At 41.8% G+C, this 15,340-nt stretch overlaps 1 protein-coding gene across 6 annotated transcripts in view; it reads right to left on the bottom strand.

Annotated features, from left to right (window-relative positions):
- The window catches only part of TBC1D31 (TBC1 domain family member 31), a 59,257-nt gene extending 49,015 nt beyond the window's left edge, over positions 1–10,242 (bottom strand). For 2 of the 6 annotated variants that reach the window (XM_072949667.1, XM_072949666.1), the window contains exons 1-3: positions 10,012–10,242; positions 5,999–6,145; positions 2,180–2,295 (exon numbers count right to left, since the gene is read on the bottom strand). In XM_072949667.1, coding sequence (XP_072805768.1) covers positions 2,180–2,295; positions 5,999–6,145; positions 10,012–10,088 — 340 coding nt within the window. In that variant the 5' untranslated portion in view covers positions 10,089–10,242. Of the gene's footprint in view, positions 1–935; positions 985–2,179; positions 2,296–5,998; positions 6,146–10,011 lie in introns of those variants that run through there. The other 4 variants (XM_006211414.3, XM_072949668.1, XM_015245428.3 and 1 more) reach the window with 3 other exon arrangements.
- Between the last annotated feature and the right edge of the window lie 5,098 nt (positions 10,243–15,340).

Raw genomic sequence — 15,340 nt, 5'->3', positions numbered from 1 at the left:
ATAAATTATAAAATTTTAAGAAATAATAAAGTCCATCAATAGGTAATAGGTTAAATAATTTTGGTACTTGGCACTATTTACAATAGCCAAGACACACAAACAACTTAAATGGCCATCAACAGATGACTGGATAAAGAAGCTGAGGGTATTTATACAATGGAATACTACTCAGCCATAAAAAGAATAAAAGAATGCCATTTGCAACAATATGGATGGACCTGGAAATTGTCATTCTAAGTGAAGTAAGCCAGAAAGAGAAAGAAAAACACCATATGATATCACTCATATGTGGAATCTAAAAAAAAAATGACACAAATGAACTTATTTACAAAACAGAAACAGACTCACAGACCTAGAAAACAAACATATGGTTACCAAAGGGGAAAGGGGTGGGAAGGGATAAATTGGGAGTTCGAGATTTGCAGATACTTACTACTATGTATAAAATAGATAAACAACAAGTTTCTGCTATATAGCACAGGGACTATATTCAATATCTTGTAGTAGCCTACAATGAAAAAGCATATGAAAAGGAATACATGTATGTCTAAGTATGACTGAAACATTATGCTGTACACCAGAAACTGATACATTGTAAACTGTGCTTCAATAAAAATAATAATAATAATGGTACTAAAAAACCTATAGAGTAGAATTATTAGGTACTGATTTTAAATATATGAATGTTTAATGAGATAAGAAAATGATCCCACTAAACAATATAGATAAGATAATCATAGTTTTTTTTAGGATATAAAAAGTTATACACATAGAGAATAGACTGGAAAGATTGGTCCCTGTTATAAAAACACCGCGTCCCTGCACGTTACTGGAGGATGACTGCGTTTTGTTCCTGCATGAGAGGGTAGCGGTGTTTAAGAGTGGGGACCCTGCAGCTAGACCACCAGGTTAGGGATCCTGGCTCCACTGCTTACCAAGCTGGGGGACCTTGGTCAAGTTACTTCTGTGCCTCAGTTTCCTCATCTGCAAATGGGCATAATAACAGTATCCATCTCTGAGTTATTATGATTAAAATTAATTAATATATATAAAGTCATAGAACAGTACCTGGCAAGGAGTAAACAATATGTAAGTGTTAACTATCACTACATTACTAGTCTTATCTTTCTAAGTACAACGTATTAGTTACATAAATAACAAGAAACAACAATGCAGTTGAGTTTTTTTTCTGAATAAGAAGTTCAGTTTGCAGAACTCTTAAGTTCTCTTTTAAAAAATATGATGTGCTATAAAATTCATGGGTTACATTAAAAATGGGTTTGTTCTTGTACCTGTAGAGTAAGGTATTTGGCCTTCAAAGAGAGAGATGGCCTTTGTCCAGGCTCCAAGGAGGCAACCTCTAAACCCCTGGAACCTCCCCAGCATAGGAATGTCTCTGTTACTCATGGTGGGTCCCTGGACAACAGCAGATGGTTTATGCTAAGGAGAAAACCTCAGAGTGGAAACTGGCCTCACCAGAAAGACTAACCATGTGAGTGATTAGAAGGCTGGGGCTTTAGGCCACGTGGTATCAGCCCAACCTCCAGAAAGGAGGGCTGGAAACTGAGTTCAACAAAGTGGGCGATAATCCAATCACGCCAATGTCATGCAGCCTCAATAAGAACTCTGGATGTCCAAGCTTAGGGGAATTTCCTTGTTTGGCAATACTCAGTGCAGTCGGCCACACACTGATGCTGGGAGGGTAACGTGTCTCCCAGGGGACAATGGAAGCTTCTCTTTTGGGAGCCTCCCTCTGCGTCTCTTCCTTTAGTTTTTAATTCGTATCCTTTCACTACATTAAAACTACAGTCATGGGGAGGTGGGTATAGCTCAGTGTTAGAGCACATGTTTAGCATGGCATGAGGTCCTGGGTTCAATTTCCAGTACCTCCATTAAAAATAAACAAATAAAAACTATAATCATAACCATAGTGCATCCCTGAATCCTGTGAGTCATTCTACTGAATTATCAAGCCTGAAGGTAGTTGTGGAGAACCCTGAATTTGTAGCCAGCTGATCTGACGTCACGATGGCCCTGGAACCCCCAAACTTGTAGTTGGTGTCTGAAGTGAGGATTGCCTCGTGGGGTCTGCTCCCTCAGATTGTACAGATTAGCCAACTCCCTTCAGGGCACCAGTCTACATTTCACTCTGCTTCAGAAAACAAACAGGACTTCTTACCTGTATCGAAACATTTAATAGAATAATCAGCTAATGCCACAAGGAATTCAGACTTCCTGCAGAGATTAAAGGCCAGAGCTGTGCAAGCTTGCGCTGTTCGCTGAACAAGGTTAAACCTAGTAAGAGATAACTGCATTAGTATCAGAAATTCTCCCAATAACCATAAATTTCATGTTGGAGGAGTCCTTAGACGTGACGAAAATGAGACCCACAAAAATGAGATTTCATTCTGGCAGGACAAAAGCAGATTACAAAGAGTGCCACATGCCATTACAGGAGTTTGGATCTTACTTACACAGATCAGGAAGACACCAAGAATTTTTTGAGCACAGCAGAATCATGATCAGGTATGTCTTTTAGGAAGATGATTCTGGCAGCAACAGCAAATGGATAGAGGGACAAGGAGGAAGAGATGAGGAAGAAAGCTACTACAGAAAATCTCAACCAGCATTACGGGTATGAATGGACAGAACAAACAAGGAGCAGTGTCAGACGTCAAGTGGAGAAAGGCTCGGTGATGCACCGAACATGGGGTGATGAGGGAGGAATCCAGAATTCCTCACCTGCGAAGTGAAGGTAAGAAAGATGTCCCATAAGGCCGTCATGATGCTTAAGCAAAATAATACATGATGATTAAATAAAATATTGTGTGTTTAGTGCTTAGCAGAGTACTTGGCACATGGTTAGAGTTTAATTTACAAAAAATTAAGTTTTCAAGCTTAATCAATAGAGGAACCAGTGTAGGGGTAGGAGATAATAATTCTGGTTTTAAACATGCAGAGTTTAAGGCACCTGAAAAGCATTTGGAGCCATGCTGTTTAAAAGAAATGTTATGCAGGGCACATGTGTAATTTACAATTTTCTAGAAGCCACATTAAAAAAAGGAAAAAGAAATAGATAAAATTAATCTTAACATATTTAACTTCATTCATTGTGTATCTAAAATGTTATCATTTCAACATTTAATCAATATATTAGAGATATTTTATTCTTTTTTTTTTTCAGAGTAAGTCTTCAAAACCCAGTGTGTATTGTACCCTAACCGCACATCTCAATTTGGACTAACTGCCCGCTCCTCAAGGGCCTAAGAGCTGCATGCAGCTGGTTGGTGTACCGCATCAGACAGCCCACTCTCGAAGCTACCCATGGGTGGCAGGAACAGATCTGAGTGAACAGTGTTACGTGGCAGCTGGAGCCTCAGGCTTGGTGGTGATGAGATTATTAACGAGAACACCTGGCACATGGGAGGAGCAGGCCAGGGACAGATGCCTGAAGAACACATCAATGAAGGGGAGACATGCAAGAAGAGTCAGCAAAGAAGGAAAAAATGATCAGAGAGGTGGAAAATCAGGAAAGAGTTGTACCTCAAAGCAAAAGCAAAACAAAAAACAAACAACAAAAAAAAAACTCAGAAAGGAGGGAAGACATGAGTATTTTAGTAAAATGAGAACTGAAAAGAAACCATGGGATTAGGCAATTAGGGTGATTCTGCGGGAACGCTCTGTAGGGGCTTTAGAATCTGACAGGCCTGGTTTCAAGTCACAGCTCTGACACTCACTCCCCTGCTCAGATGTGACTATTTGTAGACAGAAAAGGGACAGTGGACAGAATAAAAGAGAGGGACACGCACGGTGGAAAGTCCCAAGGGCGGCTCCAGAAGACAGAGATTAGCACTGGCAGAAATTAGGCTCACCTATTTTTCTGAATAAAGTGGCGAAGAGTCACGGCTAGGTGAAGTTACACATGTATCTGAGGCTGTGGTGGGGGAAAAGGAAGAGAAGCTTGAGGGTGTCTGTTTTCTCATGAATTAGGAGGCCAGGCAGTCAGAATAAGGAGTCAAGGAAACTGGTAAAGGTTGGGATTACTCAGAGAAGAAGGGCAAAAGTAAATGACAGCAGATGAGCGAATGAAGTCCTAGCACCAATGACGCTGAAGCCCATTGCTCTGTAACAGAGACAATCAACAATAATTTTAATTTTGTTTGGCAGTGGGAGCAAAGAAGAGACAGGTGTACTGATGTAGATTAGGAATTAGCTGGGTAGGTTACGCAAGAGCAAAGGGTGGGAGAATAATGACCATATTATTTTTTTGGTAAAGAGTAGAAACACTGAAGAACAGATTTCTACCTAATAAATGAATCATGTATGACCTTGATTTTTCCTGAACTATTTGAGAATAAGTTACTGAGATCACTCTCCCCATATAATCAGAATACAACCATCAAAATCAGAAAACTACACTTACATATTACCACCATCTAATCCACAGACCCCGGTTTTGCCCAGTGTCCCAATAATGTCCTTTACAGCAAAGGGATCAGTCCAGATCCAAGCCTGGACTTGTCCTGTGTCTAGGCTCCCTCCGTCTGCAATAGCTCTTCAGCCTTTTCACAACTTTCATGACCCTGACCCTCGTGACGGTTACAGGCCAGTCTCGTTATACAACACCTTTAATTGAGCTCTGCCTGCTCACTCCGCCCATTAGACTCAGGGGACGTCTTGGGCAGGAATATCACAGCAGTGATGCTGCGTTCTTAACACCACACCCCCATCAGGTGGCACACACATTTTTATTTGTCCCACAACTGGTAAATTTAACTTTAATCATTCCACACGGTAGTGTCTGCCAGGCTTCGTCACTGTAAAATTACTCTTTTATTCCTCTCTGATGATTGAGTCTTTTGTGGAGAGGTACTTTGTGACTATGCAAATATCCATTCTCATTGAACTGTTTGTTGATTGTAGCATGAATTCACGGATTTCTATTTTATTCAGTGGGTTATGATCCTTCGCGATCATTATTTATTTTGAAACTCAGATTGTCTCCAGCCTGCCCAGAGAGAGCTCCTTCAAGCTGACATTTACGTCCTTGTGACACAGCCCCATCGTTCTTTGAACAATTCCTTCTTTCTGGCCACAGAATGTTCCAGGTTCTTCTCGTACTTTCTCTGAATCCCTCCTGAAACTGGCTGTTTCTGCAAGGATTCCTCTTAGCAGAGTAATATTTAGTCAAGAACTGGGCCCTGGGAATATTCATTGTTACTGGGGTGTTACTGCTCCTGGGTCCTATGAGTCAACCAAGTTAGGAAATACATGTACATAAAACTCCTGCACTCCCTCATGGGGAGCTTACTTCTGTGTCTGTCTACCTATGTTCAAAACCAGGAGTTCACACTGATATAACCAATTCCAATTCCAATCCAGTACCATGGGATTCAGTCTAGTTTTCTTTCTTTCCATATTTATAACTCCCCTTTCCAGTAGTTAAGAACCTGACCCCCATTTTCCTCAATATATTTACTCATTTGATCAAAGCCCCCTGTTTTTCCCATGATGGCCCCACCCCCACACAGACACCTTCTGACTCTCTGGTGGGGCCGACAGTTTTCCCTCCCACCCACCCCCTCCGCACAGATGCCCACCTTGATCAACGCACCTAACTGCTTTTGCTCTATAGTGTTCAGCAAAGGAAGAGGGAGAAGAAGGTCAATTCTTTAAAACTCCTCGATCTGGTACACTCTGACAGTAGTGTACCAAGAAAGCTGTGTTCTTTCCAAACAAGTACCAGACATTAACTGATAAATTAGCAATAATGAATTTTTACATTTAAGAAGAAACAAATTACTAGAGATGCTGTTAAAGCCAGAACTTTAACTCTCTTAAAAAAACCCAACCATACTATCTTTCTATCCTTTCCCACTTTCTTCCATCAGCACTTATGACAAATAGTAAGAACTTAATAAGTCTTTCTGAATGAATAGCAAGTACTAAAATAGCCAGGGAATTAATCACTTGGTAAATATCAAAAGCATCTGCTCACCTGTTTCCAGACAAGTCAAAAACATAGATATTTCCTTGATGGTCCCCGGCAATTAAACAGTCACCCGTGCTATCAAAAGCCACATTCAAAAATCGCAAAACTTTGGGAAGGTAATCAGAAGTGTTGTGAACGATGTTCACTATAATTCTGTCAAGAAAAACAAAAAACATTCAACTCTAGGTCAAGCATTACTTGTTATTATGAAAAATATGGCTTTTAATTGTATAGTACATCTCACTAATTTTGAAGTTTTTTCCCTACCCATCTTTCCCTCTCCTACTGCTGCTGCTCCTTCTCTCCTAGAAGCAATTCTATGTTTTTAAGAGACTTTATTCTTTTAGAGCAGTTTCAGGTTAACAACAGAATTGAGCAGCAAATACAGAGAGTTCGCGTGTAGCCCTCCCCACCCACACATATATATTCCCCTACCCTCAATATCCCTCATCAGTGTAGCATATTTGGTACAATCGATGAACCAACATGGGCACATTATCATCAACCACAGGCCATAGTTTACATTACCCCTACAGTGATTTCTGAAAACAGTCCAGGAAGTTATTATCAAAGTAGCTACTGTTCATTTATTCATCAAAAACCTGACAACTCACTACGCATCAGACACTGAACAAGCCAGGAACCAAGAGCAGTTGACAGACAGAGGCCCTGCCCTCACGAAGCTTTCAGTTTAATAGTAGAGACAGACACTAAAAAAAATAAACACACACATGAACAGATTCATAAACTGTGATTAAGTATGGACAACAACAGGATATGAAAAGGAAAGGTATTTCTGATTTAGTTGAATTGTTACACTATGTAACAGACACGTGATAAAAATAAAGAATTAGTGAAAAGTAGTGAGTTTCACATAAATCACAAACTACCCTACATTAGAAAAACTTCAATTCAATACCCAATTTTAAGACATCCTAAAGAGATTCTGCTTTTGTGATTGCAGAGTATTCCAAGTATACATGAGTTTTATTTTCAGGTATATTTGTCTAAAGGTATTATTTTTTGAGAGGAAGATCATGTACTATATATTTGCTGAGAAGGAAACTTACAAAACTTGCAGCACAAATTAACTAACTCTTTAAAATAACGTATGTGTGTATATGTGGGTCATGAAGGCCAGAATAATCCCATTCTCTACTGCAGCAAATTTTCAAATCATGAAATTTTTTATCTTAATTGACTTTATGAAGTTGAATTTTAACAGAAACATCTTCCTCGTTATCACTTCATTTAAAAAATACTGAACTGAATTAAGTATATCAAACTTTTTTTTTCCAGTTTAATCTAAAAATAAGGCTTTTCAGACTCATTGGGTCAAAGAGCAAAATTATTTTTATCTAGTCCTTGACAAAGATTCTTGGCTTCATCATATTTTAGTCAGGCTCCCAAACCTTCTCCTAGGCCCATCTGTGCACTTCCTTGTAAAATGCAAAATCTAATTTTAACAAGAATGCTGCTCAGTCAGTTTAATCAGAACCCCCTACCCTCAGTACCATCATCCTTGACCTCTAATCGGGTTCCTCATCCTCCACCATCTCCCAAGGGATGTCCGATCACCCTGGCCTGTCTTCAGCAAGAATCCTGTGAGGCTGATTTAGCCAGAACTTCCTTGTCCCAGATATTTTCTCTTACCAATTTTCCATCCACTGACCCCCACCCCACCTGCTCCTTGGCTATAACTTCCCACTTGCCCAGGCTTGTGTTCTGAATTGAGCCCAGTTCCACGCTCTTTTCCTCTACTGCAATAGTTCTAAATAGTCTGTTTTCACAACTTTAACCACTGTCCAGCTCTGGTTTTTCTTTCACATCCCCAAAGGGGAAAGAGGGGAAATAAATGTATTGAATCTGATAATAACATCAAAATGTTCCCTGGCAATTAAACTCAGACCAAGCATACGACTTTTCCCTCCAGTCTTTTTTGAATAACATTAATTGTACGTGGTTTACAAAATTACATGATCATTGTTCAAAATATGGGAAATATAGAAAAACACTAACAAATCAATCTGATTATAACTCTACCATCTTGATATAAAAAATCTGTCTTTCTGATTTCTCATATTAATCACCTGCACAATTACTTATTTTAGAACTGCCTGTAATTGCTCAGTTTGCCTGAGTTCCTTAGTCCTTAAACATAGTAAAAACATCAAATATTTACTGAACACCAAGATGCATGAGACTTTTAAAGTCTTCATAATTACCTAAGATAACCTTGTCTGTTAGGTATCATTACCTTCATGTACAGCCTAAGAGATTTGACATGCCCAAGGTCACTGAGCTAGTAAATGAACATTTACTTCAACTGAAGTCCACTTGACTCCACAAGCAATGCTCCTTGCCTTTCTCAACACCATAACGGTGGATTTCAGTGAACAAAAAGAAAGCTATGCTTTAGTGGAAGAAACAAAGATATTTGCAGACAAACTCTTTTCTTTCATTTTTTGAACCTTGCATGTGTATCTAGATATTTTATAACAGCAAGAAAGAATTACTGTGGGTTGGCATAACTTTTAGAACATTTAGAGAACATCAGAAGTAGGGGTGGTAATTACACAAACTCCAAATTTGGAAATGAACATCTCTACCCTAGATAAAACTGTTATTCACTGGAGCTGATGGGAGAGAATAGTTAAGGGACTGCTGGCAATCAGAAACAAAAGAGCTGATAGTACATTGTGCAGCACCGTGCTTTGGGCACGTGCAGTTGGCACCCAAAGTCTATTGATTTATTGAGAAAGCAACCAAAGGATCAACAGAAAAATTACTAGAACAAGCAGCACACTGCAATATGAACTCAAGTGATGCAGCAAAGTCCATGAAATCCTAAGGAATTAGAGGCAATAAGATTAATCTGTGTGCAGCAACTGGCACCAAGATGGCACCACTAGGGGACAAAGGCATCCACTAAAGTCACACAGGAGCCTCAAACAGCACAGATGAGAACAGAAGGAAAAGAAGAGCTGGGGAGGGAGAGGTGAAGAGGCAAAGCACAAACAATTTTTAGGGCAGTGAAAATACTTTGCATGCGACTTAAAAGTGTATATATGTCAGTATATGTTTGTCCAAACCTACAGAAGGTAGAACACCAAGAGTGAATCCTAAAGTGAACTGTGGACTTCGGGTTATAAGTATGTGTCAATGTAGGTTCATCAATTGCAACAATGGGGTGGGGGGCAGGGGGTATACGGGAAATCTCTGTAGCATTCTCTCAATTCTTCTGTGAACCTAAAAGTGTCCTAAGGAAATAAAGTCTATTAAAAAAAAAAAAAAGCAGCAGCATTGCCGGCCTTACTAGGAGGCCGCCCTATGTTGTAAAATGTAATCCCTTCCCCCACCACTACCACCATCACAAACATTAATACGTAAACTCCAGAACCAGAATCAGAACCAGAAGCTTGTTTTGTTCCACAGCTGTCTGCCAGCGCTTAGAAGCATGGCACACAGTAGGTGCTCATCAAATAGCCAATGAATGCTTGCCTGAATACATGCAGTGATTCAAGGATGGATAAACTAAGGCTTCTGGAAGGGGGGAAGTGTACTGTTCTCCCCCTCCCGCTCCGCATCGGTTCCTCCGCTAGAGTTCTTTCCCAGCTGGAATAATTAACAAACACAAGCTTCTCCTGCGTGCCAGGAATACTACAGGGATACCGTGATAATTAAGGCAGGCAGTCCTGGCACTCAGCAAAAGCGCAAATTCCCTGGCATAAATCAAGATCTCCCACTCCATGCTGATCCTAACAAGACCTCTGCCCCCAGAACTGGGAAAGGGGTCTCAGGATCCTGCTGTCGGGCATACGGAGACTCAGGTTCCCTAAGTTTCCGGAGGTCACCCAACCCAGAGAGCCGGGGTAGGATCAGAGCCAGAGACTGAATCTCCATCCAACCCCTCGCACCCCTTCCCGGGACCCTCCACAACAGCCCCTAAACGCGTCTCCAAAGACGCGGACCCGCCCCTCGCCGGCGTCCACCCCTTCTCCTCCCGCCGCGGCCTTTACCCGTCCCGAGCGGCCGGGGAGGGCTTGCGGTGCCATATCTTGCCGCTCTCCTTGTTGCCCAGGTCTGTGCTCTGCATATCGCAGCCCGGGGGCCGCCGCCGCCGGCCTGGCGGACAACGGTCCCGGCGCCCTCCCAGCAGGCCCCGCGCTCCGGGCCCGGGAAACTTGAGCGCCCGCCGCGACGGCCCGGGTCCCCCGCCGACCGTACCAAGCGCGCGCAGGACGCCGACCGCTAATCGGAAGGCGGCGTCCCTCCGAAACTCCGCCCAGGCGACCCCTCTCGCTCTGGACAATGGAATCGACCAACAACCCTCTCTCTCTGAGACTCCGCCCCTTTTCGAGGTCCCGTCCTCCTTCACGACCCAAAGCCTTCTGGGAGTCGTAGTTATTGCGAGGGGATCTGCTTGGGAATTCGGCTCCCTGGGGGCCTCGGCGGGTTTTAGGCTCCCTGCGCAGCTATAAAAGTGAGTTTCCCCTGTGGTCTCTGCTTCCGTTCCACACTGCATTTAGGGATTAAGGGGTTGTGCACTCAACTTAATAGAGAAGCAAGGACGCAAATGCATTGAGAATTGAAGGGTTCCTTTTATAAAAAACATTTGGGTGCAAAAAGAACTTTTATAGAGTCCTCTCTTCTTGACCTTTTCACCATCGTCGTGAAAATTGTTTCAGTTTCGTAGTCTAACTTCAAGAGGCTCCAGTATTATGGTGTCCAATCTACCAGTTATACACCAGTAAAGCAACGTCGTCAGCAGCCAGTTGCTTTGATGCCAGATAAATTCTTTTTTATAAAAATTCACCTAGAATGTCTACAGTCCTTACTAGGTATCAAGCAGTCTTCTTACTTCTGCTTATTACTAGGTATCAAGCAGTCTTCATCAGCTCAGCTTGTATGGGTTGTCACAGTCCACATGACCATCCTATTCAGTTTCGGATGTGTGATCAAGAGGTTTCCATATTACAGGTCTTTGAACACGTACACTGCGTTTATCTTTGGATTTAGTTGGACCTAGTCTGAAGGTCAGGCTGGCAACATGTGCCATGACTACTAACCTCCCACACATTATAATCTCCCAATGTTAATACCCCAAGTTGGTGGACCATTTGCTGGTTCCTTCTTGAATCATTGCCTAGTCAATAATGATGTATCCTATTCATATATATTTTTTCAGCTTTATTGAGGTATAACTGACATTCAGTAAACTCTCCACATTTGAAGTATATAATTTTGTAAGTTTTGACATAAATATACTCCTGGGAAACCATCACCGTAATCAAAATAATGAACATTACTCCCAAAAGTTTCCTCCTACCTCTTTGCAATTTCTTTCTATCCCCACCCCACCTTATCCACAGGCAACCACTGATCTGTTTTCTGTCTCTTAGATTAGTTAATATTTTCTAGAAAATCATATAAATGGGTCTTAGATACTCTCTCTTTTCTGGTTTGGCTTCTTTCATTCAGCATAATTATTCTGAGAGTCAACTGTGTTACTGGGTGTATCAGCGGTTCATATGTTTATATTGCTGAGTAATATCCCATGGTATTGCTATACCACAGTTACTGGTATAATTCACCTGTTGATGAACATTGGGATTGTTTCCAATTTGAGGCTATTGCAAAGAAAGCTGTTAAGAACATTCCTGTACAAGTCTTTGTATGAACATATATTTTCATTTCTGGTGGGTAAATTCCTAGATATGGAATGGCTGGGCCATATGGTAGGTATAGGTTTAACTTTTTAAGAAAGTGTTAAATGTTTTCCAAATGGTTGTGATTTTACCTCCCCACCAATACTGGGTAGCGTAGGATACTTTCAGGTGCTCCACATCTGTGATAAGTCTCTGTCATTGTAGTCATTCCAGGAGTATTGTGGTACCTCATGGTGATTTTAATTTCCATTTCTAGAATGACAAATGATGTTCAGCATCTCTTCATGAGATTGTCGTCTGCATATGTCTGCCCAAATCTTTTGCCCAATTTTTAATTGGGCTGTTTGTTTTATTATTATTGAGTTTTGAGAGTTCTTATATGTTCTGGATATAGGTCTTTTTTTTTTATTTTGGGGCACTGGTTTTCTGTTGACAGCATCATAGTCAAACTCTGACCCCATTTGTCCTTTTTTTATTTGAGGGGGGAGGTAATTAGGTTTATTTATTTATTTTTCTAATGGAGGTACTGGGGATTGAACCCAGGGCCTCATGCGTGCTAAGCACACACTCTACCACTGATCTCTACCCTCCCCCAGGCCTTTTTTTGTATTTATGTTTTGCAAATATTTTCTACCAGTCTGTGTCTTGTTTTTCATTCTCTTCACAGTGTCTTTGAATGAGTAGAAAATATTAATGTGGATGGAGGGTCGACCAAGTCAGTCACCGTGGAAGGAATCCAAGCAGATAACAGTTAGATGACAAGGATGGGTTGATATATCGTGTGGGAGAGCTGACGCTGTGCAGGAAAGAGTTCCGTTTCATCAGTAAAACAGAAATGTGTGTCATGCTGCTAACTGACACACACCCAGGCAATGTTTTCCATTTCCTTGACGACTCTTTGGCCTTGTAAGGAAGGGGGTTAGGAAGGAAAGGCTGTTACAGGTGAGCTATGACATAGTGCACCTCCTCCTTTCCTTTTAACATGAGTCAGAACAGAAAAGGAAAATCAAAGGGATGTGCTCCAAGTTGCCTCAATAAATATTCATGCCTGGGGTTCTCATAAAACATACATGAAAGCAACCAAGGGCAGCATTTCATGTGGAATCAAAAGGATTTGGCACCTACAGCTGAAAAGGCACGGTATCAAAGCAGAGGGAGAAATGCGGTGTTGATCTTGACAGGCAGCAAGATCATTCCCACATACAGTGAGAAACTGCTCACATAGACTAGGGGTTCGGAAAGGCCTCCTCCAGACTACAGGAAGGAGGGGACCAGAGGGTGAAGTTCTGATTCCATGGCAGAATGAGCAGTGGCTGCAATTTTCCCATCTTTACGGCCTTTCCACATGGCCGGGAGAGGAGGAGGGTGTAGGATTCTTGGCCTCTATCACGGCCAGAACTGTCCCAAGAAGTGAAGACAGCCTAGAACCACCTCTGTACCAACCCCATGGAGTTGTGAAGAGTTTAGAACAGCAGTTGGCGTGTAAACATCCTTAATGAATCCTGGCTATTATAAGTGCCTTTATTTAAGTCCTTCTATGGAGAGTACCAGTGACATGTGGATACATTTAACAACTGGCTCTCTGGACAAAAAAGTCCTGGTTTGTAGCATTTGGCAATTTCTGTGGTGTAAATACTCCTGCTACCACCAATTTCAAGCTACCAATGTGATGTCATCAAATGCAGAGTTGGAGAGAGGTGAGCAATAGTATACCATTACATGGTATGTTCACCACATAGATACAATAGACACAAATAACCTCAAGAGTGTAGATAATGCTAACATATAGCATAATAATTAAGAAATGATTTTGAGTATTTATTACCTTTTAAAAATATAATTTATTTAAACCTAAGCTAATATAAGTTACTATTTAATAATTGACTCAGAAAATTTCTGAAAATTTAAGTTTGCTCTTGTGAGCTAATGAGTCCACTCCAACTCTGCAAAATTTCTTACTGTCAACTTAGACATTTGTTAATGTTTCAGTTGTCTATTGCTGCATAACACACTACTTCAAAACTTACTGGCTTAAAAAAAAAAGATTTCCTGTTTTTCACAATCCTGTAAGTTGATTGGTCTCAGCTGAACAGTTCTTCTGCTCCACCTGGTATAGCCAAGGTCACTCATGGTTGCGTTGAGCTGAAGATCACCTGAACATCCAAGATGGCTTCTCAACTACTAGTGCCTCTCTCCACGTGGCCTCTGGGCATTCAGTAGTCTAGCCTGGGCTTTACACGACACTGGCTGCTAAGAACGTACTGTTCCAATAGGACAAGCCCGAATGTGTCAGTGTTTAACAAGCCTCTGCTTGTATCACTGTGCCTGCTAATGTCCCATTGGCTAAAGGAGGTCACATGGTCAAGTCTAGACTCAGTGCAGGCAGAAACAACACTCTTGCAGGAATCTGGAAAGATGTGCTTTGTTAGAGACTACTAATGTAATGGTTGATCACAGATGACATCAGGAAATCCCAGGGCCCATTCGGAGGGAGTACACAAAGGAATAAATCTTCCCTTGGGGGTGGTGTATAGCTCAGCAGTAGAATGCATGCTTAGCATGCACGAGGTTCTGGGTTCAATCTCCAGTACCTCTGTTAAAAAAAAATACAGTATTAAAAAAAATTCTTCCTTTGAGGGAGGTTAAGAGGGTTATCCTACTGTGTATGTTTGTGTGCGTGAGAGAGAGAGAGAGAGAGAGAGAGAGAGAGTGTGTGTGTGTGTCTTGGAGACGTATGGGGAGTGGCAAATGGAGGGGAAGTGGACTAGCACCACGGATAACTCAGTGGCTGTCAACCAGGGATGAGTTTGCCCCCAGAACCCCAGAGGACATTTGGCTGTGTCAGCAGACAGTTTTGGTTGTCATAACTGGTGAGGCTGTCATTTGCAGCTAACCATCCTTTGCACAGGGGAGCCCCTTGCTGACAAATAACTGTCTAACCCATAATGTCAGCAGTTCCGAACTAGAGAAACCCTGCGTGTAACCTAACAGCACGAATTTGGCTGTTTAGTATGTGCTCTCTATTCCCAACACATTTTCCCCTACTGCCTCTGACAGCGCGAACAAGACATAAAATTCTCTCAGCGCTCTCCAAATGCATATTTGGACTACTTGGAGTGGCTTCAAACAGAGGTGACAGATGTACCCTTTTTGGCTCCAGTGTCTTGCCAGGCAAGCATATGCATGTTTGCACATCACATCTGCAACGCTGGCAGTAATGTTCTGTGACTAAAAGAGGTCACACATCTGACTTCCAGTAAAATCCCTCAAAGGACTTTTCCTCCAAGCCTTCCAGCTCTCAGAAGCTCTCGAAATCTTGCTTTGCCCTCTTCTCCAGGTCAGCAATTCTGTCCCATTCCTCATTATGCTGAGGTTCCATTTGCCCTCTCTCTGCAGTGGAATCCTGACATTAGTTCAGCAAATGTCAGTGGAGCTCCTACTGTTGGCCAGGGCTGTCCTGGGTGCTGGGGTGCAGCAGGGAGCAGAGAGCGAGACAACACTGCCTTTGTGTGGAGCTTACATTCCATTTGGGGAGAGAGACAATAGCCAAGGCAATAGACAAATGACAACATGTTAGGTGATGAAAGGTAAAGAAAAATTTAAGCAGGTAAAGGGATGAGAACAATGGAATGGGGTGATACTTGGATTAAGGGGTTCAGGGAAGGCCCTGCTGAGGGGT

This window comes from Vicugna pacos, chromosome 25 (assembly GCF_048564905.1).
Source record: "Vicugna pacos chromosome 25, VicPac4, whole genome shotgun sequence".
Classification (NCBI taxonomy): domain Eukaryota; kingdom Metazoa; phylum Chordata; class Mammalia; order Artiodactyla; family Camelidae; genus Vicugna; species Vicugna pacos.
This window is presented reverse-complemented; position numbering and strand designations above follow the sequence as displayed.